Below are 24,379 nucleotides of genomic sequence, written 5' to 3'. Positions count from 1 at the left end.
AAATGTTGTACAGTCTTTTTCAAAGGTTGAGAAATTGTTATTAAAGTTTTCTTTATTCTAATATTTAGTGTCAGTTTAGTGCTTATATATAAAAGAAGAACATAATTTGTCTTAAAATTCAGTATTTCACGCAAGGCTGCAGAGAGTGTTGCTCCTATCAAAATCAGATATTTTATCCTACCACTAGCATCCTGGTCATCTAAAAAGATGGGAATATCACTCATTCTTTTTAAAAGAAAACAACAAAATAATTGCACATCCAATAAATAAGTGCCACTCTTCTAGAAAGTACTTAGTTCATCCTCAGCAATCACAGGAAAGACCGACCTCTCAGAAAGGGCAAATTTATACATCCTTTGGAAAAATCTGTAAGCTCTCTAGGATTAGAATAAAGCACCAAAGCAATTTTAAAGCTTTCATACCAGAATATAGATATAAACAGACACACACTTTACATATGAGGCATTTTCATTTCACCTGTTAGTTTTGGAGCTCATGAGAAGCAAATCCAAGGAGTGCTGGTCACAGATAACTATCCTACAATCAGCTAACAGACAATATTCTCATCTATGTCACATGAGTCAATCTGGCAATGTTGTCCCTCCCTCTAGATCAGGACTGCCTGTCATTGCAAATGGGACTCCAGTGCTAGTTTTTAAAAATACAGACTGTAAGATAGTAGCAAACTCATTTGAGATTGACAAAAATAATCTTTCCCCTTGTGCTGTCCAGTCATGCTGTGTACAGAGCCCACAGATATTAAATGCTTTTTGATTACTCCAGTTTCTTCTGAATTCATCTGCACGTTCCCCATCCAATCTGATGGCAAGACACAAATGTAGAATTCAGTGTGAAGACTGAAATTACTTAAAACACAGTAAGGAAGAGCATATAAAACAAATGCAGTCACAGATTTTAAGGCCAGCCAGGATAAGGTTTGTAAATATGATCCTGGCTGGGCCTGCATTTTGACCTGCGTTATGCCATGACAGTGAGTTTGTCTAAATGCAAATGCTTACAAGGAGTCAGTTGGACATGAAGACAGTGCTCAAATACGTGCAAAGCACGTGATGTTTAGGTTGCTTGTCTATTCATGTAATTTAGAAGGCAAACACTGGAGCTGGTGCTCACCTCAACTACTCCACCAGCACAGTAAGTGCTGACCATCTGGAGTGATTAAGCACTTGGTGTCAATTATTATTAACTCTGAAAGGCATTGTACTTATGTCTCAATAAAATGCACACAAATGCCTGTGTGTATGTGTCATTTATCACATTCATTCCCCTTGAACTTGACTGAGGGCCCACTGACTTGCAGTGATTTCAGTGAATAGTCTTGGTACTCAACCTTGCTTGGTTGTCAGCTTAAAAGATCATAACAATTTATTGGCAGCTCCAGGAGGCAATGAATTAAAATATAGCTCCTAGTTAAGCATTAGTTGAAGCTTGTGTCACTGCAGGTACTCTGTTTCTCATTTTGTAGTGTAATGCTAATTGATGCACTCACCCTGAATGAATAGGGCTGGAAGAAAGAGCCACATTGTCCAAGATTTCAGGGCCCAAGCTTAAGCGATATGAATTCCTTTCAGCTTCTTTGGCCAGAGTTGTTACCTTGGGAAGAAAAATAACCCCATTTTACTACAATGAAATCCATTATTGAACAAAAAAAAAAATGTATTTTGCATAGTAGTGCCTAAAGCATTCAAACATTTTCTTTTAAAACAAAGGAGTACTAATAGTATTAAGATACTAGAAACCCTTATTGTAACACTTAGTATTTCCCTAAAGTAATCCTATGTTAGTGGTCTCAGTGAAAGAATGCTGTGATTTCACTAAGAAGGCATTTAGTAAATATCTTCTTTTTTAACTACAAGCATGTTTCAAGACAGTATTTTTTAGGACAATGGCTATGAGTTCATTACATCCCCTGAATGTGTAGCATGATGTCTATTAGCAACATTCAAACATCAGTTAAAATGGAGAACATTAAGAACACAGTCCCTGTGCTACAGTCACACTGTGTATTCATCTTTTTTGGAATAGACTTCAATACTGCACAGCACAGTATGCCATTAAATATGCCTAGAAAATAGAGAGGTTTGTATACAAACGAACCAAGCAGCCTACACCACCCAGTCTCATCAGAACAATTTGCAGAGCAGCCTTTCCCAGTTCCCTGATCTCTGCAGGCAAGAAGGGGCTCAGAGAGGTTTACTCATGTTCTGGGTTGACTATATGATGCTTTTATCTCCAATTGTCACGTTCTGCTTATGCTGAATAATAAGTTTTGCACCTTTAAGACTTGTTCCAGAGAGTGAAGCGGGGAGAGAAGCAGCAGCAGTTTGTTTTCAGACACTGCACTCACTCCTCCACATTCCTGCTCCTGGACTGTGTCGTCTGCAGATAGACAGACAGCAGGATGTTGCTCTCCTTTGCTTTTAGTTAGCTTAGCTAGCTGAGGCAAAGAAGTTCCCTGGATTGTGGGATTTTTTTTTCCTTTTTCTTTGGACCTGTTCAAACCTGCTCTGGACTGAACCCCCAGAAGAGCACTGGCAGCTCACACCTGTGGCCCACCGGGCCAGGCCTGGGCCACGACATTTCCAGCACTGGAGGGACTGATAAGAGACTGAGTGAGCTGAACTGCAATCCGGGGAGGGGACTTTCTCAGTTGATCATCTCTTTTGGAGCAGCAAGGGGTTTTATTGATTAATATTGTTTAGGTTTTATTGTTTAATAAACAGTTTTTTTCCACTTTTCTCCAAGGAGGTATTTTCTCCCAGACCAGTTGGGGGGAGGGGCTGATTGAATCTTCTTTCCTAGAGGAGCCCCTTTAGGAGTTCTCTTCCAAATTTGCCCTGAACCAGGACAACTCACCTGCTGGCTGGGGATGAGCACGGTGTCATCGATCATGGCGCTGTCGCGCAGGTAGGAGGCGTGGCTCAGCGTGTGGGACCTGTCGGAACTGAAGGACCGCAGGCTGGGAGGTTGGTAGGGTGCCAGAGCAATGCATCAGCAGCACAAAGGATGTTGTAAAGGTGCCATGACAGATCGAGTGGGAGAATGAGAAAAGCGTGCTATTAGCAACACCATGCAGCTTCCAGGGGCAGCAGAGCACAGTCAGGGGAAACACAGCTTTGCACACCTGTGTTGTTGTCTGACCACAGGCCACAAAGCCTTTGCACTGACCTATTTGCTTCCAAATGCAAAACCTAGAGATTAATCTAGATATACTCACAAATCCTTTAGATTTGGCTTTGTGGCATGATGGTTTCCTCATAACAAAGAGCATTCCTTTTTGTTAAGGCTCTTTGGAGAACTTCGCTGCTGCATCACACAAGCAAACAACTATGGAAAACCAGTATGCTACCATCCTGAAGAAAAGCTAGAATGACTCTTTCTGAGGCTTTGTTGGGACCTACTCCCTCCCCTTAAAGCAGTAAGCCTGACATTGTCCCCTGGAAGGTACACACACAAGGCAAAGTGTGGCCAGCCACAAGCTCCCGTGTAAAACAGAATCTTCCTCTGAATGCCAACAGCATCTGCAGGGAGACAGCCCCAGCGTGAGCACTGATCTCGCTGTAAGTACACGCAGCTCTACAGAGCACTGGTTGCTGTAGCAATGAGAGGTGCAAGGCAGTAAATAAGCTGCTTCCAAGCACTGGCTCAGAATGTAGCCGCAGTATCCACCAGCAAAAAGCAAAAAAAAAAATAGACAAATACAACACCACAGAAGGACATATTGAGGTAAATGGGGTTTCTGCTACCAAATAGCATGAGTTCTCTCCTTGTTATGTTCACTAGCTGCAATATGACAACAGTGATTTTTAAAAACAGATCATCCACCTTCAGATGTTGTGCGTGTACTCTGTGATGTTGATGTAGACCTTGAGGAATATCACATCTCTAACTGAAGGAAGCAGTTTTGCGTTCCTGGCTTACACATCCGTGAGCAGTGCTCATAATGACTAACATGCTGGATCAGAACAATGGGCCATTTATCCAGATGCACTGAGTTTTAAGGGATAATTCATTTTCAGCAGTTAGCAATAAAAGTCACCGGTTCATTACAGACATGAGTTTGAAATGCTGTAAGTGCATATCATCTGATTCAGACCACAGCCTTTTTTAACAATAGTTACATTCACTCAGTAATTTTTGATCCATTTATAGAAGCAAATGGTTATCTTATTTTTATTAGAAATGTATGACATTGAAGAACAATCAGTGCTGTTGATCATTAGCTTATACCAGTGGCCTGTTCAGCATCCCAGGTGGACTGTACAAAACTGGAAGCAAAGACAGCCTTCAGAAAGCCTTGAGAAAAAAGCAAACCAAAATTTAACACTTTTTCTTTGATTGAGGAACAAGCCTCAGTAGCAGACCCCATTTGCCATCATTATCCTGTGTTCATTTCCAAGTTTGACACTTCCAGAACCACTCTGCTGAGCCATGCAACGCTCGTGAGAGAGTCACCATCCAAGTTGTAGGTTCTGCTATTCAGCTAACACCACATCCTGGATAGACACCGAGTGAAGGGAAGCCTGAACCGCATTTGGCTGGTTATCCCTATGGTGATCCTGTCCATCCTCACTGCTACTACCACCACTACAAGTAGCCCAGTGCTAACCACAGTGTAGTACCTGTACATCAGCTCTAATAAATACAAAAGGGAGCCGGGCTTTATCTGGAGACAAGATAGGCACATTCATGACTGAGGTCTGCAGGTAGCTATAATAAAATTACATATTCTGATATAATATATAATTATATTTAAATTCCCTGCTACACTCAATTTCAAAAGTAGAGCTCAGATGGCACTGCCCCATCTGTGCACTGGGCCAGCTCAATGAAGAGCAAACCAGGAGTTAAAAGGTCTGTGCTGCTCAGACTTAGGAATAAAGGTATTGATTGAAATGACAGTCCCGTTGAGCAAGGGATTTATTGTTTATTATTGCCATAAGTATTCAGGAATTCTATGAAGCATAAAAAAGCCTACCTAAAGCAGACACAAGACCAACACTTAAATGCAGATTATTCTCAAATGTGTTTGATAAATCTCATGTCTGAAGGGTTATGGGACGAAAAGCACTCAGGCCTAGAGACAGAACTGTGGAACCCAGGAATGCTGCAAAGCTCCTGAACCTAAGACTGTGCCTTGCCTGTGTGCACAGGCACACATCACTCACCTCTAAGCCCCAAATAGGGCCTTGGTGGTATCCAGAAAGTAGGACTAGCATCCCCAATGCCAAGTTTCTGTCTCACTGAAGGACTTGCAATGCACACTCACTTCCCAGCCTAGACAGAGACCTAATGAGCTCCAGACCAGTTGAGCATATCTCTTGTTTAGATCTCAGTGTATATTTGCATATGTTCTTTCAGAAGCTGAGAAAAAACCCTGGGGTCACTGAACACTGTAAAAATGGACCTCAAAAATGTTTCTCAACAGCAGCATGTTTCCTTTCATTCTCCAACTCAATTTTCTACATACAGCAGGCCTCCAAAGTGGATGAACAGAGACAGGTGCCATAGGAGGAGATAGAGACAACAGGTGTTCATGCTATGTAATACCTACCTGGGCATGATGCTAATGAAAGCATATGGAAAAGAAAAATGAAGGGGAGAGAGAAATAAAATAAATAGGGAAGATGGTTACAAATGAAAAATACATGTTTGTAAATCAAATTGTTTAATGTGTAAGATCATATGAGTCTAGAGTGCTAATACTATCTTGCTTTACTGAATTTTCTGAAAAACCAAACCATTATAATGCAATGAAAATCACATTCAAAGGAAATGCAAAACAACTGAAGCAGTCTCTGTGAAAATTCTTAAAATCATAACCTGAAGGTGACAGAAAATGAGACCATGGAGTTAGAAAGATGTCCTTCTTTCATTATTTCTCCCTTTAGAATTTTGCTGCATTTCAGTATAATTTTGCTTGACACAGGACTTAAAATAATTTTCATACAATACAAGTGAAACCGTATCAGTGACATGTCAGTGAGAATCTACTGAAATCCACTGACAAGACTTAAAAGCTAAAATATTCGAAATGGGAGCCTAACTTAAACTGGGGTCATACTTGCCTGCACAATTTTTTCTATACAGCATCTTAAAACCTAAAAAACTCCCAAACTTTGCTACCATTGAGAGAATGAGAGGTTTTGATTTTAGGCATTCTGATGTAGTGCATAGACTTCCTCTGAGAGTTAAAAAGCCACACAGTCACTTTGTTTTCAGTGGACTAACTGTCTAAAACCAACAGAGATTCCAGGCTTGCTGGACCTGAATGATGGGATTTACACATGCTGTGAGGCAAACCAAACTGTTTCCTGACATCTTTTGTTCCAGGAGCAATTCCCAGCCTACTCAAGTAAACAGAACGGATCCTACTGATTCCATTGAGCTTCAGAAATGCTGCCAGGATAACAACTAAGACTGGAAAATGAGATAGCTTCAAAACTCTGTTGCCAAGGTTTCAACTTTTTTTGTTTTCTTCCCTTTAGTGCACCCCAGTTCTAAAGGCAGTGAGTTTGGAGACAGTGCTGATTTCACCCAGGAATGCCTGGGTGGCTATTCTGAACTAGAACTGTGGAGGTTCATCTGCCAGCTTGAGCCTACACTTATGCTCACTAATGAAGTCTTTACTTTTGGGAAGGGAACTCCATATTTTTGTAAAATATAACAACATTCAAAAAAAAAAAAAAAAAATTAAATCAAAGCTGCATACATTTTTATTCCACAAAGAGATCTAGGTGCTTAAGTTCAACGTTTTAGATGTAAGCAAATCAGTATCTTGTCTGGACTGAACAAACTAATGTTTCTATTATTATTATTATTATTATAGTTGTGTCAGTAGAAGGACAAGTATTCTGTGTCCTGCTAATCCAACCATGAGGAACCAGAAAGAGCGGAGGTGCTTGCAGACAATACACTCACTGCCAGCCCAGTGCAGAATGACCCAGTCCATTGCTCCTCTCCTGGTACCTTGAGCCAGCAAAGCACTCCAAAAAGTCAGCTCACCTGATGCTCAAAGCCCCTGTCCACCCATCCCCTGCTTGTGGCAGCAGGAGATGAGGGTGACCACCCCTTCCTCCTGCCAAGTGGTGACTGCCACACTGAGTGAACAAATGCTGAGCAGCACCCCAAGCAGAGAGACTCCACAGAGGGACTTCACACACTTACAGCAAAACAACTTCTCATGCAGAAGTAGCATGAGAAAAGTTCCATATCCAGGCAAATACCTGTCTGAGCGTCCTCCTTCCAAGCTGTATCTCAGGTAGTTCATTCCATCTAAGAACTGGCTGCTTGGCAAAGAGTCATCTCCCAGCTCCCGGAGGTCTTCTGGCCTAAGGTACTCCCCTCCATCTCCTGTCATTGTGTCATCACCTGCAAATCAACCCACAAGCGATAAGTACACACACGAGTTTGATTCCATTGGCACCTCAGGATCTAACAGCTGGATGGCACAATGAACAGGAAGGCATTTTCCACTCAGGAAACACTGCAAACCACAAGCAATTAATGTATTTAATCAAACTGGCACATCAAGCAAGATATTTTGAAAGGTAAAATTAAAATCAAGGTGATTAATCAATTAGATTTCATACATTCATTTCTTGCTGTTGCACACACAGGCAAGGAGCACGCTTCTTTGCTATGCTCTAAAGCATGGTCTTTCTGTTCTTTAATCCATTTCAGCTTTCTGGACACAGCTATGCTGCATCCCAGCCTGACAGTTTATGGTTAAATATCACCACTTATTTGATGGTAATCTACATGTATTCAGACAAAAACTGCCTTATGCCTTATAGTTGCAAAGGTTAACTTAAACCCTCTTCTATCCAAACTTCACATCATACAAGGCTCTGTCACCCATATTCCAAGATCTTTCTGTAATCAGCAACAAAATTCATGTTTCTTGAACATGGCAACATCCAGAAACTGGAAATAAGCTCACTTGCATAGATGGGAATGATCATAATTCATAATGAATCCCAGGCTAAATGATCATTTGTTATCTGACACAGTAACCTTTATCCATATACTCTGAATAATGAAATTTAATCCTTTTTTTTTTTAGGTCCAGCATTCTTTTCCCCGGGAAATTCTGTCTATATGAAGTCACAGTTTGCTTTTCCCCAGCAGACTAACAAAACAGATTCCATTGCCAAGCAACGTGTAGCTGTTTCTTTTCATTCCCACTTGCAAGATGCTTCCTCTCCACAGTTTCTGCCTGGATATTTCAGTCATTTTCCCTCTGGTAAATTACTGCAGTGTGAGCCTGCCAGAGGCTTGGTGTGACCCACAGAGCCACACAACATAACTCCAGGCCACCAAGAGCTTCATGCCTTCTCATTTGCTGGGTTGTGTGGGCAAACTGAGGCTCATTTTGATACTTATTTTCACAAAGCAAATCAAACTATTTTTTCTAGATGACATTTCAGCTAAGAAATAAATAATTTATTATTTGTCATCTAAAACTAAGTAAACTTTGGAGGGTTTAAGATTTTTATGCACACACAAATATTATATGTAAAAATGAGTCTTGAATCTTTTCAGTATAACAACAAAAAATTGAAAATTCCATCTACCCACATTAAGAGGGAGAAACTGGGCACAGTTTCACAGAAAACAATAAAATGCATTTAATCACTTCATGTTTCCTGTCTTCTGACAGATGATGCCTCCTGTTTCATGGGAATGTCACATTAAAAAGCACAGGGCTTAGTGAAAACTTGGAAGATATTAAGGCAATGCTGTTAATCAAACAGTAAAGAGAATTTCAAGTTATATTTCAAATAAACTAGATAATGATAATCATGCCAGACATTCCATTTATAATAGAAACAAAGGCAAAATCTTTACCACTTTCATCACACCCACAACCTTTAAAAAAAACCAAACAAATCCAAAGTCTACTCTGATTTCAGCTTTGGCCTCTCATCTGAGAGATGTCAATAGTGGGGCTAAGTCACAGTGTTTGATGTTATGGGACATCTGCAAACAGTAACCAGACCATGCACAGATATCTCAGAACAGCAGGCAGGGACTGAGGGAACTCCCCCCACGGCCTGTGCCCTCCATCTTCCTGTCCTGAGATGAATGCCCCAAAACCAGAGTGCCTTCTAGCATATGGAGAGAAAAAATAGGTCTTTAACTCTAAATGACTGCATGTTCAGGTGACCAAGGGCTTCCTGACACAGCAGATCTCACCAGATGGTTGCTTTGTGGCAATACAGGAGCTGCCCTTTTTCATCATGCCAGAAACAATCTGTCTGCTATCTCATTCCCCATCAAATTAGTGCCAGGAACATTTCCACCACTTACTAACCACTTTGTGACAAATATAACCCTTGACACTGATGGTTTGCATGCTCCATGGTTTGCAGTGGCCATCTATGAATTTGCAAAACTGCAAAATACAACTGCTGCATGAGAACTGTACTGGAATTTTTTCTCACAAAATATAGAGAAAATACAGAGAAAACCTTAAAATAAAATAATAAAGGAAAGGGAGCTGTGTCAAACTGCCAGAAATGGCTTTTAATAGATGTTTTTAAAGCCAGATACAGTTATATGAGTTTGCCAAGATTATTGTTTTCTCTGCAGCATGCAGATAAGTCTAAAGCTCACCACAGAAGCGCTGCAGATGGAGAAAGGACAACTATGGCAATAACAATTTTTATGGAATATATATTCCAATCCTGCAGAGTTTCTCTGACACTTTGTTTGGACACTTTCAACTCCCTAAATCAATCCTCTATTTAGTGGCCCTCACTAGAAGCTTCCCTGGATTACAGCTTGGGTAATGCTTTAACTTTGTTTCTTTTTAGCCAGCCAGGAAAGTGGGGTTTCACATGTGGTTTCAGATGTTGATACATGACTTAAAATTTATCATCACGTCAGCTATTGGGAGCTCAGGGCAGCACTCAGAATGGCATAAAGTGAAGCAAATTTCAAAAGAAGCACGCTTCTAGTCTCAAGGATCTCTGGGGAGGGAGAGACACCTTGATTTTGTTTTCTTGCCTATTAACCCATTACAAAAAGAATTCCAGTTCTTGACCTTGGTATTTAGGATGTTGCTATGTTGGATCTAGGTCAGAAACAATAAAATAACAAACTACGCCTACATCCCTAAGCCACCAAGGCTTTGCTTGTGTAAATCAGCATCCTGTGGCTACATTTTGTACTACTGGATACAAAGTGCTTTATTTAGAGGGTGAATTAACTCAGCAGTGCTATTCTAAATTTACTGTGTTTTAATGTGCAGCAACAGCAACCTAAGTCTATTAAGAACAATTCCTGGCTGCAACTTTAACTTCCAGGTTTAATTAAGGAAATTAAATTTTCCCACTAATTTAGATGCTTCTTCAGAGGAATTATGTGTGTGTATAACAGCAGTGGATTCTGCCTAGACTTAGCTGCTCATTTCTCACGCATATGCAGCAGCATTAGCTACTCCAAGGCCATGTGTGGGGGGGCACTCAGGAAATTTGTTGTTGTATTTTAGCACTGTGGGGGATTTTCTTTCTTATCAGAAATCTGATGCAGCCAGATATAGGATCAGTGTGAACTGCTTCCTGGAATCCAAGGTCACTACAATGCAGTAGTTCACAGACATGACACCTTGTCCATGAGCTCTTTGCACATGACAACCTTTGTCTGTCCCTTCTCTGCAATTGCGGTGTCAGCACTAATTACAGTTTGGTGTGAGTCAACTTTTCTGGTTGCCATCTCAGGCCATGCTACTCCTGACAGTGGTGTTTCACCCTCTACTTCAGTCTTTCTATTCTCTTCTGCCTGCAAAAGTTGTCTGGCTGGAAAATAACTTGTCAGGACAAACAGATTCATTTTCAGACAGATCAGTTCTCTGGGCTGGGTCACCACATGGTGAAACATTTCTGCTGCCAGTATGGAGGATGTGGGCTAGCATGGCTGAAGCTTGACAACTTCTGCAGCAGCCAGAACTTTGTCTCAAGCAGACACTGAAACTACAATTTTGAAAATTAATTGGTGATGAGGAGGCTCAAAAAGAAACAAGTGAGAGCTCTTGACCATCCTGTTTTACTGGTTGTATTCTCTCTCTATAGCACTACACTTACTGCACTATCTCCCATGGGAGTCTCAAAGACAAACCACTGTCGGTTTGTGCAGCTCTTCTGGCACAAAAATGAGGCATGGAATGGATACAGAGGTGCATACTAATATATGGGGAAATAAGAAAGAAACCAGGCTTCTGCCTTTTCTATATTTTCTTCTGTGTTTACACAGACTCAGTCCTAACAAAATATTTGCTTGCGCTTAACTTCATTAATTCTGTAGACAAAATACATTTCACAAGATGCTTTGCAGTAATTTCCCTTTACTGCTCTAAGGGTCTCTCTGGTGCAAAATGCTTCTTTTGTGGTGACAGGTTTAAAGCAACTGAACTTAGCAACAATACAGCCAAGGCTGATACAAAGATAAAAACCTACGGAGCTTTTAGTGCAACTTTATCCACACTGAGCATTTCTGCGGGCAGGGGTACATGTTGCACAAACCACATCTGTAGTGCAATCCCCATGAGCAGGGATTCAATGCCATTTTAAATAAAAAATATAATGTGATTCTGTTCAAAGGGAAGATTTTGTTTTGCAGGTAACATGAAAAGTAAAGAATTCTGAATAAAACTTCAGTAGATAAACACAAAAAAGGGTGCAAGAAAATTGAAGATGAATTAGCAGCACTCTGTCCATTCAAGATATTTTAAAATAGGCTACCCAGTGCAGGACGTTCCACACCAAGCTGAGCTATCTGATAGATAATTGTCTTTTATTTCATACTGCTCAGACTGTATGTTAACTTTGTTTTAGGAATACAAATGCTGTATTAACAACATGACAGCATACAATTATGCAACAGAACGATCTTCCAAGCAAAATGCAAAGTATTTATCATCAGTGATGAACATGCTACATTATGGGACCTGAAATACTTTGCTCAAGTACTCTTGTGTTCAACTTGATAATTATATAAATACAGCTGGCAGGTTTGCAGCAGCACATTGATTTATTTCAGGACATATTGTGTCACTTCAAAGAACACAGTGCCACAGAAACCTTACTGCTAGCCTCTTGTGAAGCTACCCCACCCCTAAATGGTTCATCCTCTCTATAAAACAAGTTCTGCAGCCTTCCTTTCCCCAGCTATTTAAAGTTACTGTGACAAGCACCATCCACATTCGGAGTTCTTGCAGTGAATGTTAATTCAAAGCACAGGAGAGCATTAGTCATGCAGGACAGCCCCTTCAAGTTCTGCCAACACACTCAAGATATAGATAATAAATCTGAGATTTTCTTCTTTTCCCTTCTTCCTCCCACCTTCATGAAATACACACTCAACCACACTTCAAAAGTAACAGAGAGAAGCAGTGTTAGATACCCAAATTCTGCAAACATATGTTGTTACTACACAAAAAAATAACAGTCTGAGTCAAACAAAGAGAGAAAGTCTATAGGTCTTACTCCATGAACTCCTGCTAACAGCACCTGTGCCACTATATGCTTCCCCATCACTGAAGGGTTCCTCATCAGAGTGTTTAAAGGCTGTACAACACACAAATTGGTTTCAGAAAAAGGAACACCCTGCTTCTACTGGATTGATCCAGTAGAAGCAGGAAGACATACTCGGCTTTGTGGATTTAAAGATGATTCAATGGTAGATCAAAAGACTGGGAGAAAACTAAACAAGGTGAACATACGGCAATAAGCTGTTTAAAGATGATTCAATATAATAATTACACAAGCAGTTGAATGCTTCTTAATCAGAGACAAAGTAGCAAAATAATTTCGCTGGTCATGATGTAGCAGAAAATAATTGATTTTGAATCACACTTGTTTGTTTTTGCATTTTAAAACAAAAAGTTGCATCTGGAGTCTAAGCATCATATTTTCTCAAGAGTGTAACTCATTTATTAGCATAATTCCCATTTCTAAAAGCAACACAAGCACTTATAATTAATGAATGCCATTAACTTCGTGCACCATTTAGAACCACAATTGCATCTGTTTTCTTTGTAAAAGAAAAGTACCAACCCTGTAAGCTGAGTTTCCAAATTCCCAGGACTTCTGGAAACTACTCACTCTACAAATTATTTGTGTGAAATAATAACAACCACCATAAAATGGCACATGTAGGTTATTGTAATATTGACACTCTCCGGTGTAAAAAGGAACATAGAAAATCCTTCCAACTGCATTTATATTTATTAATACTGCTGTGACTAAAATTTCTAAGAAGTCACTTGCGAGCCCTTAGAAAAGGGTGGCTTTAGTCCATTTCTGCAATTCTGAGCTGTATAAAAGTGTGATACCTTATCATTGCTCCCAGAAGGTCAGAGGAATTCCCTTGGGAGGAAGCTAAGTGGTGGGACTCGTCTCCTATCTGTGTGTACAAAGGCCTCTGAAACCCAAGGGCTGAACTTATTGCGTGTTGTCACTTTGTATCACACCCTGTGTATCCCTGAGCTCCCGTGTGTCAAAAGCTTCCTCCAGGGAATGCTCTCCTCACCCTCCACCTTAAGCATCTTCCACAAATGTTTCCAATTAGGCAGAACTCCTGGATATTTGTATCTGATACAAGTGGCACAGATCCAAAATATTTACTGCTCGGACTCCTCTTTATGGGAGGGTCAAAGCCAACTTTGGGACAGTTCTACAGTGAAATTGTAAAGCCTGGAGTTGGGAAATGGTCTCATTTGCCAATTTGGTTCAGATAAGCTTTTTCTGGAAAAGATATAGGGGTCCAGGATTTTACTTGGTTTCAAATTTTGGCATCTTTATAAAAATACCATGATAATTACATCATTTAAAAGAGAGCTTCATTACAAGAACAGCAAAATGAAGATGTGAGAGTATTCAAGCAGCTTCTTGAGCCTATAGAACAGGTTACATAGGTGATATGGAAGAGGAATTTACCAAATCACTCACCTTCTTCATCTGACACATCCAGGACCTCAGTCATTGTCTCAGGTACATTTAGCTTGTGCTTCTCTGTTACAGTCTGCAAAGACAGAATCATCAGTCAGGGGAGCAAAGTTTACAGCAGGGCATTTTCAACAGACAGCAGTGGGACATGCTGAGGCATTTAATCACATGTTTCCCCTTCTCCTAACTTGCTTTTTCATCTTTATTCCAGAAACTCCTATTCTCAGTGCTGCATAAGGTAACATTTCTTCTGGCAGAAAAGTACAAAAACATAAGATAATGAGCTGGTCAGAGAAATAAAATTTATTTATAAATGGTGCATGTAGAACAATTCAGCTCAATGTTTCCAAGATGATTTTAAAATGAATTAGGTAATGTCTACAGAAGAGCTTGAGAAAGTTGTATGGGGCATATGGAAATTATTAAATTGTAAAACATTTGGAAATGAAGTTACGAATGATGTGAAATTTGTCAACTAAAAAAAGATGTGAAGGATTTACACAGATCACTTGAAACATTTCTTCCCCCTCTCAGAAAAAGGTGACTACAGTGCATATTAATTATATCCTTTTCATAAATCATGTATATTCCCCCTAAGCACATACACATCAGAGGGAAAAAAAAAAGTTGTTTGAAGATTCTGAAACATCTTGTGCACCTAAAAGCTCAAAGTATTGTGAATCAAAGCAAGTATGGACTGAGGAATAGTGGGAGGATTCTGGTTAGACATAAGAGCAGGAAAACACTGGAAGTTTGTTGGGGTTTTTAAAATATAATTTTATCTTATGTGAGCATAAGGATAGGTAGGATGGTGGAGGCTGATAACTGTATTTGGATAGGCCATATGGCTAGGGAACGTACATGGATAGTATTATGCTTTCTAGACATAGTAGGCCTGAGATTAGGTGGGTTCAGTGGAAGGTGAAGGCTGAGTAGAAGCTTAGGGAGAGGTAGGACATAAAGAAAGTTATAGGGTAGGAGCTATAATTTGAGTCAAAATCAACCGTCTTAGACTAACTTTCTGTTATACTGTTCATTCTAATCCACCTTGAATTCATTCGTAGACTAGTCCTAGGGAAAGGAGGAGGATGAGTGAGGTTCAGGCTAGAGTGCTGAATTAAGAATGGATCTTTTTAGCATCCAGATTTGTACTGCAGAAGGAGATGAAGAACATAACAAGAGGAACTACAGGAAGAGCAAGTTGTCTGGAGGGAACTCTTCAGTGTGCTAGGATACAGGGAACAAAATGCCAAGGGCTTCAAAAGGAGCAGTGCTCAGAAATGCCTTGGTCACAACCAAAAGGTACCCATTTCCCTGGCTCCTCCCAGTGAGCTGGGGAGCTGCAGAGGGCAGCTGGCACACGGCCCTTCAGGAAGTGTGGGAGCACAGTGTCCCTCTGGCACAGAGAGCAGTGCCAGGAGGCCACGTGTCCCCCTGAGCAATCCCCCTGAGGCAGCACTGCCTCCCTGCTGCACACACTGCCTATCGGGCATACATTAACATCATGTGCAAAGGAGCCAAGCGTTTCATGGGAGGAATCATGAAATCAGCCAAACCCTGAGTCCCTTATGCAATATTCTTTTGGGAAAATGCCCGCTGATATCAAGCAGTGAAGTCAATAGCAGCTTTTGTTGCACAAAACTTACTAGTTATTTCCTGATCCTGTTATATACTTCTCTGTTTCTAACAAACTGAAAAAGCTTTCTTGTTTATTGTAAAATGCTGCTCTTTAATAAATAACTAAGTTACCAACCATGTAATTACTTTGGAAATTAGTTTTCAAAGTCTGCTTTACGTTTCTGAAATTTATTTAACTCTGACAGCAGTTCCAGTTCACCCTCCTGAGGTACAGGGAAAGAACAATGCCCTTTGCCTCAACTGGCAATCCTAATTAGGCTCCTAAATTCACTCTTCCCCATGAGTAAAAACAACTCATTATTTCTGTTGCAGCAGAACACATGTTCAGGTTTGCAAATTAGTTTATATTCACCGAATGGCTCCACCACCAGGACTGACTTTTCCCCCATATTCCCATGGCTTTCCTGGGATAGAAATGTCAGGCAGCAGTGGGGTGACAAGGCCAGTGATGACAGATGGGGAGGTGCTGTCATTCAGGTGGCACTGACTTTGTCTCCTCAACACCAGAGTTAACAACTGAGTTGAACAATCAGCTAAGTAAAAGCACAAACTGCAGGTAGAGAGGATCACTGTCCACCTTATTATCTCCCAGGTAACCAAGGTTTATGGACTACTACATCCATCTATTTGTTACTTAGGATTTTATAGGCCTCCATATAAAAATCTGGTCTCTAAGGCTTGCAGGTATTATTATCTATTTACAGGGAAGCAAGGATACTTTACTGACTTCCTGGCTTTCTCAGGAGTAAGAAAAAAATTACTTCATAATTTAACAATTGAAACAAAATTTGGAAAAGAGATTCAAAAGAGTGCACATGCACATTACAGAACAAAAAATCTTCATTGCTGATTTTGGAACACTGAACTCAGCAAGAATCATTAATTCTAATCCCAACAACTTCTGTTGGGAATTAATGTTTTTAAAGGAAATTCTAGTGTGACGTTAGAATTTTTTTAATTGATAGGCACATCAAATTCTCTCAAAATTTAAAATCCATATCTAACCCCATGAATGGCCCACATGGAAGACTGCTCAGTGTGTATTTCTCAAACCCCCTATGTTTAGTGAGAATACCATGATGGAGTTTACTTAAGGTTTCTGTATTTGAGCCTTTCATTGTAAGGCAAGATTTCACTGGGTGGCATAGAATAATTCCAATATATAATTCAGGTATGTAAACCCATATATGCTTTCAGGAATGACTTACTCAGAGCAGCATACTGCAAACAACCTGAAAGCTCCTCATATATTCATCTGTCCACAGGAAGGCTGTGCTTGTTTGTATAAATGGCCCCAAACTTAATTGCATAGCAAACCTCTGAAAATCCAGTTTATTCTCATTTCCTATTGCCCTTTTATCTTTCAGTAAAAAATGTGCATTTTATTCTCCCTATTGCTACATATTCATGTGGCTCCACTAATAACAGCACTAAGGCAAGCAAGAGGAAGGTTTGTTCCAAGTTAGAGCAAAGAAAGGCTTTGGCACTGGAGATCTTTTCCTCATCTCGAGTGGCAGTGACTTGCATATCAATCACGCATGGGGCTGCGTACCATCCTCGTGCAGGGCTCAGCCCAGCCTCACAGGATGAGGTAGCCATGGTGACAGCACCTTCTTTCAGGCTCAGCACTGCCCTCAGCTCTGGCCACACCAACCTCACCATCTGGGGAACCTGACTGCAGGGAGCACCTGCTATCAGCTCTCCTTTGCAGGACTTGTTCTACATGATGTTTAATCAACATCCCCCCCAAAACACCATCATTCCCTACATCCCCCTAAGGTACAAGGGTTAGATGTGCTCATAGCTGGAGAACGTGAGTTATGGAGGGGTCCCACCTGACTTTCCAAGTGTGCAGACACAGATCAAGATTTCAGATTTCTCTTCTGTGCGAGCACTAAAGGTCAACCCTGCAAGTATGTTTCAGTACTTGATTCAGTCCTAAACCCCAGACATCAGGGATCTGGTAGAAAATACCATTAATCCTCAATGTTTAAAGAAATATTTATCCAAAGTTAATAGTTCACATGTGTCCTTTTGTTGTGCAATTCCTATTATTTCAAATATCTAACACCTACATGAGACAAGGTCCAAAGCTGCACAGTGAAACATCGTGGAAATGAGAAAGGAAGTTACTGCTTTTTATCAAGCAATAAATCAAAAACCTGTGCTAGGACACAGCCCAGAATATGTGACAAAGGCATCCTATGAAGCTTAAAAATATAAAAACTAAAGTTTCTCAAAAAAATTTCCCTAGGTTTTATTTTCCTAAACTTCTGATTAGATACATACGTGTTTATGCACGTACATGTGTGATGTGCTGTATGATTAAACAAGAACATGAAGTAATAACAACAGAGACATGCAGTCTTTATTAAGAGACTTCTGGAATTACGCTGGAATTCCTATTCCAAACCTGACTCAGCCTGATCTTTGCAGGTCATTAAAAAATTATGACTTATTCTATTTGAAACCTTATGCCATGTTATCTTTATTGCATCTTCCTTGGTTCATATCAAGTGGGATTTGCTGTCAGCATGCAACAAAATCAAAATTATATTTCCATTTCTTTACAATTGATTTTGGACTTCTCCTCTTCTAACCCTCTCCATGACTGAGTAGTGGCATCTTTTTAGTAACCTACAGATTTTTACACCTCTGAGCCCCTAAATATCATCTAGAGCTGTTGGGGTTTCTAGACTGTTAATGTTGCATTAAAAAAAAAAATAAATAAACACCAAATCAAATAAAATGAAAAAAACATCACCTTACAGCAGTGTTTCAAGATAAATGCAGTAATCAAGACTTAAATAAAATCAAATTTCTTAAATTATGCACTATTTCTAAAGTTCTCCCTTCCTACCTGCTATGACATTTGTAGATGGGAGGTAAAAGTGCAAGAAGATAAACCCTTCTCCTCTCAGAGTGTCCAAAGAGATCAGCTTTTCCTGGCTTAAAGCTGCAGTACCACCTTGCTGATGTTCAGCACACACCGTTCACCAGTCCTGATGTGAAAATACAGACTCCAAGAGTGTGGAGCACTGAGAGAACTGAGCCCATAAGGAAAGATTCCTATGCATTTTGGAAAACAGGATCTGTTTGAACTGGAAATGACTTGAGTAAGAAGATGATGGATGTGATTCACAGCCATCCAGTGAGCATCATTAGGCTTGGCTCCAGGCCATGGCTGGTGCGGTCCAAATGTAGAGATGCTGCAAGGATTGAGCCTCAGGAGGTGTCAAAAGTGTGGAGACGTAAGGCCACATGGGAAAGGAGAGGTGAAAAGACAAACAGAGAAATGGCACGATCTAAACAACAGTGCACAAACTTCAGGAAAGTTTGGGTTTGCAGCTCAGACCCAGGTGAGTGAAACAAGTTTCACTCTGACTTGTTATTTTCCGTCGGTGTGCACACAGACTTTGTTCCCTAGCTCAGGGGAGCCTGTTGTTGTGCACACACTTCCACATGCTCATAAGATACGCTCAAAGCACTGTAGCAAAAATTCAACAGAAAGGGAAGGGGAGGGGGGGAGCTAAAACTCCCCAAACAAAACAGAAAAGGAAAGAGATGCATGGAGAGCTTGAGGGAAGAGCAGAAAGACAACACTCTGAGTAAAGAAGAGCCACATCTGAATGCATGTGCAACTCACAGTTGTGGTGGTGGTGATCTCCTCTGTGACAACCTTCAGCGTATCGACCACAGAGATGTATCCCAGGCGCCTGGCGATAGCTAAGGCTGTGTTACCATTCTGCAGGGAACAGAGGGGGGGAGAGCGCTGAGAGAGAGGGAGGATTGTGATGTGAACCAATGAGATCACTCTCCACACTGCATGAGCCAGCATTTCCATCCAAAACAAGGCACAGCCTAGGAAAATCACGTCTTTTTACCGTTACATCTGACTCTCTCTTTGTAACTTCTTTAAGACTATAGCCCCAATTGCCATGGTAACACAACACACTCACATCTGCCAGCGATTCCAAATACTACAGCGCTGTATGGTTTAACCCTTCAGGGCTCACATTGCACTATGCAGCCTGGCTTGCCTGCATAAGTTTGGGGGTTATTTTGCAGAAATACTCTTCTAGAAAGTAAAAATATTTTAACTTTTTACAGTTTCACTCCCAGTTGAAACTGTTACACCTTGACCAGGTATAATTGCTTATCTGGGGAATACAAAATTACAGCTGTGATGTCCACATATACTCCTATTCTTTCACACGACAAGAATGTACTTCCATTAACAGTTCACAAAAGCTAATGATTTAACAAATACAAGCCACAAAAGGCTTGGGGGTGAAGAATATAGTTCCATTTAAATACATTTATTTGCAGTTTGACTATTCATAACATGTCATTCATCAAAAGGACACTAAAATAATTTAGCAAGAGTTTAAGCCTATTTATCCCCATTTCATCTCCTGGAACACTGGCAGTCCACAGTCCCATGTCACTGAGCTTGGGGAGGGGAGGAAGGGATGTGTTCCCTAGTTCTTTGCAAAGAGTTCTACACAGAATTGCTCCACGCTCTTTTGCGCTGAACCAAGGGATAACATGCTGGTCTCCTGTGGAATTGTGGACTGTCACTGTACCACTCTTTGCACAGAAATGATTGCTCTTGTGACCCCACTGCACCATGTGCAGGATTTATCAGCCTGAGGTCTCTCTCTTCTTCAGCAACAACTTTGGTTATCTATAATTTAAACTCTTCTGTATTAGTCTAGCTCAGCCACCCTGAAGCAACACTGAGTTTGTGGATTAGCACAAATGAACACAAAATGAACAGATTAGCATCTTCACAGCACAAATAATTTGACTGTTACTTCACTTGCACATTAGTTGCTCATCCACCACTCCCATATCTCCCTGCCATATGTCTCAGGTTGAAATTCTCTCTTATCTCAAGCCAGAGGTTGCTCTGTGTGGACAAGGACAGATCAAGTATCTGAGGAGGCAGCCAACTGTGCAGCAAAGACACATCCCTAAGGCTGCTTGGACTTGGATTAGACCTGGGCATGACAGTCCCAGTGTGAGGACTGAAATCAAGTCAAGAGACCCTCAGCTAAACACCCCAAACAGTGGGAGTGTTTAACTGAGCAGCCCCAGAAGCTGACTGCAGTGGTCTCTCACTTGATGACCCAGTGCACAAACTGGGATTTTGGATAACTTTCACACAAGATTACTCCACATGATTGTTCCAGGATCAAACATGGTGCCAGTGCTGATTTAAGCACACAAACTAAAGGCATAGGGAAAACTGATCCACTCTAGGGAATGACAGCAGTTTTGGACACTCTGGGAGTGTTCTAATGATTACCCAATTAGAGGTGACTAGTAACAACATCAACGTGAAACAGGACAGTCGCATTCCTGGCTGGCTGACTGCAGAGAATGAGCTGTGCCAGGAGCTATTGACACTCTTTGAGGAGGTATTAATTTCACTGAGTTCACTGAGGTAAACTCACTAAGAAACTGAAATCAATTCAGTGGATTGAGGGACATAAATCTGGGTCTAAATAAAAAACAAACAAACAAATAAACAGAAAAAAAAACCCAAAAAACCACCGCCAGGTTCTGAACTCCCCTTGATTTTTAAGGAAAACTCCTTCTGAAGACATCAATTTCCAGAGAGAAGTGTTGAGGCAAAGGGAAAGTGAACGAGCCTGGCACAGAAGCTATGGCCAGCCAGATCCTGCAGCTCAGCAATCTGCTTCTCTGCCTCACGTTTAGCTTAGTGCACAGCTAGGTCGGATGTGACTACCTTAAGAGGATAAGGAAGAGCAGAGGAAATTACATTTCCACATATGACAACCAGCTGTATGAGGAATACTTTCACCAAAATAACAGCCTGCTCTCGAGCCCTAAGGAAGGCAAGAAAAGAACTGTCCAGGGAAGCAAGTTTGCAGGGGCAGGTCAGCCTTACCGTGGTGATGGCATTGGGCTTGGCCCCGTGCTGCAGCAGAACATTGATGATGTGAGTGTGGCCTTGCTGAGCAGCCTGGTGCAGAGGGGTGTACCCATTCTGTTATCCACGGTGGTGACAGCAAAAGCAAACAAAGAACAAGAGCCAATCATTAGATCAGACATTTCACTTTGCTCCGTTCTGCTCCTTTTGAGATATTTCAAACATAAATTATGACACCAATTGACCCCAAAATAATAAACCTTCAGTAATAATTCTCCTTCCCCAGAATAATGGAAATATCAAGGAAGGTAATATTCTTTTTCAAAACTAATTTCTCTCATTCTCTCACAATAAAGGAAATCCATGAAAAGACATTTCGCCTTTATTTTCTAAATCAGAGGAAGGAACAATGAAGTTTAAAGGGGCATGTTGACGGCATAGAATCATAGCTGAGGCAGAGAACATTGCTCTTCCTCTCACATCCTAGTTTTCAACAGAGGGCCCAAGGTTTGCCTTTAAAATATCTGAGTCTATTAAAAAAACACATCATTTTTAACAGCAGTGATTAAAGGCTGTTTGCTTTTTAAAAGGCTAAAAACATATACCTGTTACAAATGTCAATCAAGTTTAGCTTCACTTTGCCTCCAAGAGGCTGGACCAAGATGAAATTACACTTAGGAATTTGTACTGCATGTCTGCCTTAACAAACAGGCTTAGTTCGAGATACTCATCTGCTCCAGTGGTTTGTTCTCATGTCACACAATACAGAAACATAACCAAATTGTGCTTAAGCTGGCTGATCTGAGATGGTATTGTGTGAGTCCAGTCAGGCAATTGGCTTTGAAAGCAGGCAGAAAAGGAACTGGAAGAAAGCCTTGGGTTGATCACACTGTACACTTATGTAAATCCTGGGGCAGGCTCTCAAAACATGCTCTGAAGACTTATCTCTGCTGCAAACAAACAGATGCCAGTAATGCTTTGCACTGCTAATTAGAAGGTGATCATCCAGAACTGTTACAGTTCTTATACTGACAACACATACAGTTCTTATATGTGTGGACTGCTAAAACTACTGCTTACTGTAGGTTCTAGTGGAAAGCAGATTCAACACCTTTGCTTGAATAGCGTGGTCCTTCAAAAAGAGAAGCCACGTGTTCCTTGCCCCAAGCATTGTGCAGGCTTTCTCTAGTGAAAGCCCAAGTTGCAACAGGTGTTATTCATTCTTTAACATGCCTATCCTGAATCCAGGATTTATTCTTTAAACTGAGTCCACAACATCAGTTGAAAGATTGCCAGCATTTTTAGTGGTCTCTAGGTGTGAGATTGTGGAGAACTGCTTCCTGATACAAACTTGCTGACTAAATGAAACTATTCTAAATAAGTAAAATACCTGGGTGAATGGATTCATAATCTGTCCCAGCAGACCTTTAAACAAAAAGAGAGACCTAATCCTAAAGACACAATTTTGTCTGTCCCTTGAGTTAGCCTCCAAATACCTCATGAATGTCTTGGCAGCTACAGTTTGGATCCCACTAGTGTCTGCTTTATTAATTCTCATCAGCTGTTTTTCTAGCAGTGTTGCCTGTCCTTTTGGAATCCCTGAGTTTAGCCCATTGATTTTGGGTGATCCCATGAGGGATGGGCCAGAATCTTTTATTTATTTGCTTGGATTTTTCTTACCACATTGAGTTGTGACCACAGCAACAAAATAATGCTACTTTGAGAAATGACTCATCCCATAGGTCCCAGCTGGGGACAGGGGAGCTGACCAGAGGAACAAGCAAACTACAAACCAGTGATTTTGATGGGATTTTAAAGACACTCTCAGTGGGCTGCTTCCTGTTGGTCCCAAGACATCCAGCTTGAATCCAGCAGCCAGGAATTGCCTGAGGTGAACATTAGCCAAGCTGGAGCTCTACAGTTCCTGAGCTAGCCTTTTCTTTCTGATAAGGGTGACGTGATGATTTCTGGGATGCAACACACTGTTGCTGCCATCAGAACCTCTCTTTGTATTCCCAGCAGTTACACAGCTTTTACTACAAATGCATCCCATTCAGCTGGTGTGCCCACCAGTTTATCCCTGGAGAAACTGTTGAAGTCCGTGGGCTTTGTTCTGACTTTGGCTTTAGGCAGTCAGGCCCATTTCAGTGTATCTGGTCAGATTTCAGCATAGCCAGATTCCCCTCAGAAAACCCCAAACTCTCCTTGAGTAAACCACATTCCCTTACCACAGCTGCTTCCTCTCCCAGAGTCATCCCACCCACACACTGAACAGTGGTAACTCTTCCCACTCTTCTCCCAGCATATTGGAGAGAACTGGCATCACCCTGAAAGTGTCTGAATTGTTACTTGCTAGTTTGGCAGCACAGTGGTATTACAGTGCTGTAAACCATGTGGTTTAAAATGAGAGCAGGAACAAACTTTAATTTGTTAGTTTGCAAGTAATAAAAAAAAGAAAAACCAATGAAATGGATTGTCTCTGTTGTTTTTTCATACACACAGAGTTATCTGGCTTTTCTTTCCTGAACACCACACCATGAGACAGAGCAGACAGAGGGCATTCCATTACAGCTACCACATGTTGATACCTCCCCTGCCATGGTTAGAGCTCCCAAGGGAAAAAGCACGTATGTCACGTAGGAGTGCTGTGTTACCATGTTCAGAATAAAGAGCAAAAGCAAAGCAATGGAAAATTCTTTACCTTTGTTTTAGCATTGACATTTGCTCCGTGCTTGAGGAGAAAATTCACCATTTTGATGTTTCCATAGTGACAGGCCACAATTAAAGGTGTATAACCAAGCTACAGGAGGAGAACAAAGAAGTAAAACTGCAAGCTCAGTGGAACATTCCTTGGACAAGGGTAGCACCCTTTGGC

The 24,379-nt window shown here is 41.0% G+C and overlaps 1 protein-coding gene across 35 annotated transcripts in view; it reads right to left on the bottom strand.

The window, feature by feature from the left end:
• The window catches only part of ANK2 (ankyrin 2), a 277,320-nt gene that overhangs the window by 45,374 nt on the left and 207,567 nt on the right, over nucleotides 1-24,379 (bottom strand). For 25 of the 35 annotated variants that reach the window (XM_054514480.1, XM_054514483.1, XM_054514482.1 and 22 more), the window contains 7 exons: nucleotides 24,206-24,304; nucleotides 21,523-21,621; nucleotides 19,252-19,350; nucleotides 13,971-14,043; nucleotides 7,245-7,389; nucleotides 2,875-2,977; nucleotides 1,508-1,611 (listed from right to left, as the gene is read on the bottom strand). In XM_054514480.1, coding sequence (XP_054370455.1) covers nucleotides 1,508-1,611; nucleotides 2,875-2,977; nucleotides 7,245-7,389; nucleotides 13,971-14,043; nucleotides 19,252-19,350; nucleotides 21,523-21,621; nucleotides 24,206-24,304 — 722 coding nt within the window. Of the gene's footprint in view, nucleotides 1-1,507; nucleotides 1,612-2,874; nucleotides 2,978-5,572; nucleotides 5,585-7,244; nucleotides 7,390-13,970; nucleotides 14,044-19,251; nucleotides 19,351-21,522; nucleotides 21,622-24,205; nucleotides 24,305-24,379 lie in introns of all 35 variants that reach the window. The other 10 variants (XM_036381899.2, XM_054514507.1, XM_054514477.1 and 7 more) reach the window with 2 other exon arrangements.

Source organism: Molothrus ater, chromosome 4 (assembly GCF_012460135.2).
Source record: "Molothrus ater isolate BHLD 08-10-18 breed brown headed cowbird chromosome 4, BPBGC_Mater_1.1, whole genome shotgun sequence".
Lineage (NCBI taxonomy): Eukaryota > Metazoa > Chordata > Aves > Passeriformes > Icteridae > Molothrus > Molothrus ater.
Note: the sequence above shows the minus strand (reverse complement) of the source record. Positions and strands in the feature narration are given on the sequence as shown.